This window comes from Agrilus planipennis, unplaced genomic scaffold (genome assembly GCF_000699045.2).
Source record: "Agrilus planipennis isolate EAB-ADULT unplaced genomic scaffold, Apla_2.0 scaffold67, whole genome shotgun sequence".
Classification (NCBI taxonomy): domain Eukaryota; kingdom Metazoa; phylum Arthropoda; class Insecta; order Coleoptera; family Buprestidae; genus Agrilus; species Agrilus planipennis.
The window spans coordinates 65,347-67,834 of NW_020438908.1; the positions used below are offsets into that span (position 1 = coordinate 65,347).

A 2,488-nucleotide genomic window follows, 5' to 3' on the forward strand; every position below is an offset into this window, starting at 1 on the left:
CCTTTTTATTTCGATTGCTATATAAAAAATAAGAAAAAGCAAAAATTTGTAAACTTCTTTTCAGGAACTAGCTTCGAGTTAATGGACGGAATATTGGGCATGGCTATTTCACCTTACAAACCCGGAAAGGATCGCATACTCTATTATCGTGCATTGTCCAGTACCACAGAGAACTTCGTTAGCACATCATATCTGAGAAATCGTACCAGGTTTGAAAACAATCCTCAATCATCCCCAGAAATATTCCATGTAAGTTTTTCCATACAAAAAATTCATAAAACTTTTAACTTTTAATAGTTCAGATATTCAGTTAAATCAATAATTTCATATTAGAGAGTTCAGAAATCCTATAGCAAAACAATTTATATGCTATATATGAATTAAAAAAGATTAACAACTAATTCTGAATCATTCATTTGGCCTTATAGGATATTGTAATTAAAAATGAAAAGGTACTTGTGAGACATATTTACCGTATAATAAGTACAGATTAGCGCAGTTGGCGGACCAAGCTTTTGTAGTAATTGGTCCTTAGCTCGAAACAATATCTTGCACAATTCGGTATTGCACAATATTTCTGAGGGAAGCAACTTTAATGGCGACTCCATAACTAAAAAAAAGTGACCGAAAAATCACCGTTTTTCCGTTAAAAATTGCTTTTTGGGAGGTTGTTTCGGAACAATTACAACTACAAACTTGGTTGTGCAGATAAAACTGATATAAAAAGGATTTCATGTTTCCACCGACTGTGCTGGATGGCTGACGCTCGAAGCTGGCGGAAATTTTAAAAAAGGTGAAAAGAATAGACAGTTTTAGTCATAACAATTGCAGCCATCTTTCTTCAGTATTCCTATTAGGGGCGTAGATTAAATATTTAATAGTAGGGATCAGTTCACAAAATTAAATTGAAAAAATTCACTTGTTCGGTTGATTTTTTTGTTACAGGTAGTTAAAGTTTATATACAAAAGAAATAATTTGGTTTAACGTGATTCATTTAAATGTTATGTTAGATAATGAGCAAGTANATAAAAATCTTATAGACTGCCCACCTGACAGAATCGTATCGGTATTTAGAATGATGGTAAGAAAGCCTTAAGAAAAGGCGCATATGTAATAGAAAAACAATGTATTAATTTTTATATATTTACAGGTCGAGGGCAAAAGGTATTTATCGGCATGCCTCGTATGCAGGGTGGGCATCCTGCAACTATCGCTACAGTTACTAACAAAACCACCGCCGATGGCAATCCTATTGTTAAACCCTATCCTTCTTGGGATTGGCACAAAAATCTTAATGACTGTCCAACTAACAGAATCGTATCGGTATTTAGAGTTAAGGTAAGAGGCCTGAAGAAGAGGCGCTTGTTTGTCGTAGAAATAGTACCGACATAAAATATAATATGTTTATCTCATAGAAGCGATGTAATTGATCATAGTAAATGTGAAAATTATCATAATTTCATTTTGTTCATTATTGCTTAACGTTAACAGTGGATATACAAAACCCTATAGTAACATATTCGGTATTATTTCGTACTTCCAGTCTTGTCCTAAAGATGCTCACCATCATCGTCATAACTTCGTCAGTCTTAAGACAGATTGGACTCACACCTCCACTATTTCCTATTCTGAGCTTCACATTTCCTTAAAACTAGAACATCCCACATTCGTAACTATTGGTGAACAGTAATCTAATCTAGGTCTACCTTTATTCCTCTTTACTCATTATTCCGTTTCTAATATGTCTCTGACCAGCTCATTATGCCTGAAAAGGTGTCCTAGCAACCTATCTCGCCTATTTCTCATTGAACTTCGTGGAGTTCTCTGAACTTGTCTGTATTCCTAGACATCGCAATTTACCTACTTCTTCTAAGTTTCCGTCTTCTATCTTTATCTTCGCTTTTTGCCTACTTTTTCTTCCCTTCCATACCAGTATTCTTGTTTTACTTTTGTTTATTTTCATACTAAACTGTTCTGTCAATACTGTTTACATTTTATTTAAGGCTATCTCTAACTCCTCGTCGCTAAATGCTGATACTGCTATAACACCTGCAAATCTAAGCATACTATTCTTTTGCCCCTGTATATCTATTCGCACAGTTGCCTTGTCTTTAATGATGTTGATCGCGTCTTCGATGGGTAGATTAGAAAGTAGGGATGAAATTGTGCTTCCTTGTCTGACTCCTTTCCTGATATTTACTTCTCTGCGTTACTGCTCAAGTTCTATAAGTGCATGTTGCTCTTTATAGAAATTATGTATCACACTTCTACCTCTGGATCTCATCCCTTCAATTTTAATATATTATATTATATTTAACATCTTGTCCTATTTAACATTGTCAATTGCTTTTTCCAAATGTATAATTATGCAAAAATAGAACAAGTCGTACATAGTCTAAATCGACAAGCCTTAATTTGCTACAAAGTAAAACGGTTATTTATTATATAGGGAATCGAGCACAATGTGGCAATATATCATCACTATAT

The 2,488-nt window shown here is 34.1% G+C and overlaps 1 protein-coding gene across 1 annotated transcript in view; it reads left to right on the forward strand.

Moving 5' to 3' along the window:
- Window positions 1-2,488, forward strand: part of LOC112904134 (protein yellow-like) — a 23,510-nt gene that overhangs the window by 10,615 nt on the left and 10,407 nt on the right. Inside the window, exon 3 of the mRNA XM_025973443.1 lies at window positions 1,152-1,339. Within this exon, the coding sequence (XP_025829228.1) occupies window positions 1,152-1,339 (188 nt within the window). The remainder of the gene's footprint in view (window positions 1-1,151; window positions 1,340-2,488) is intronic.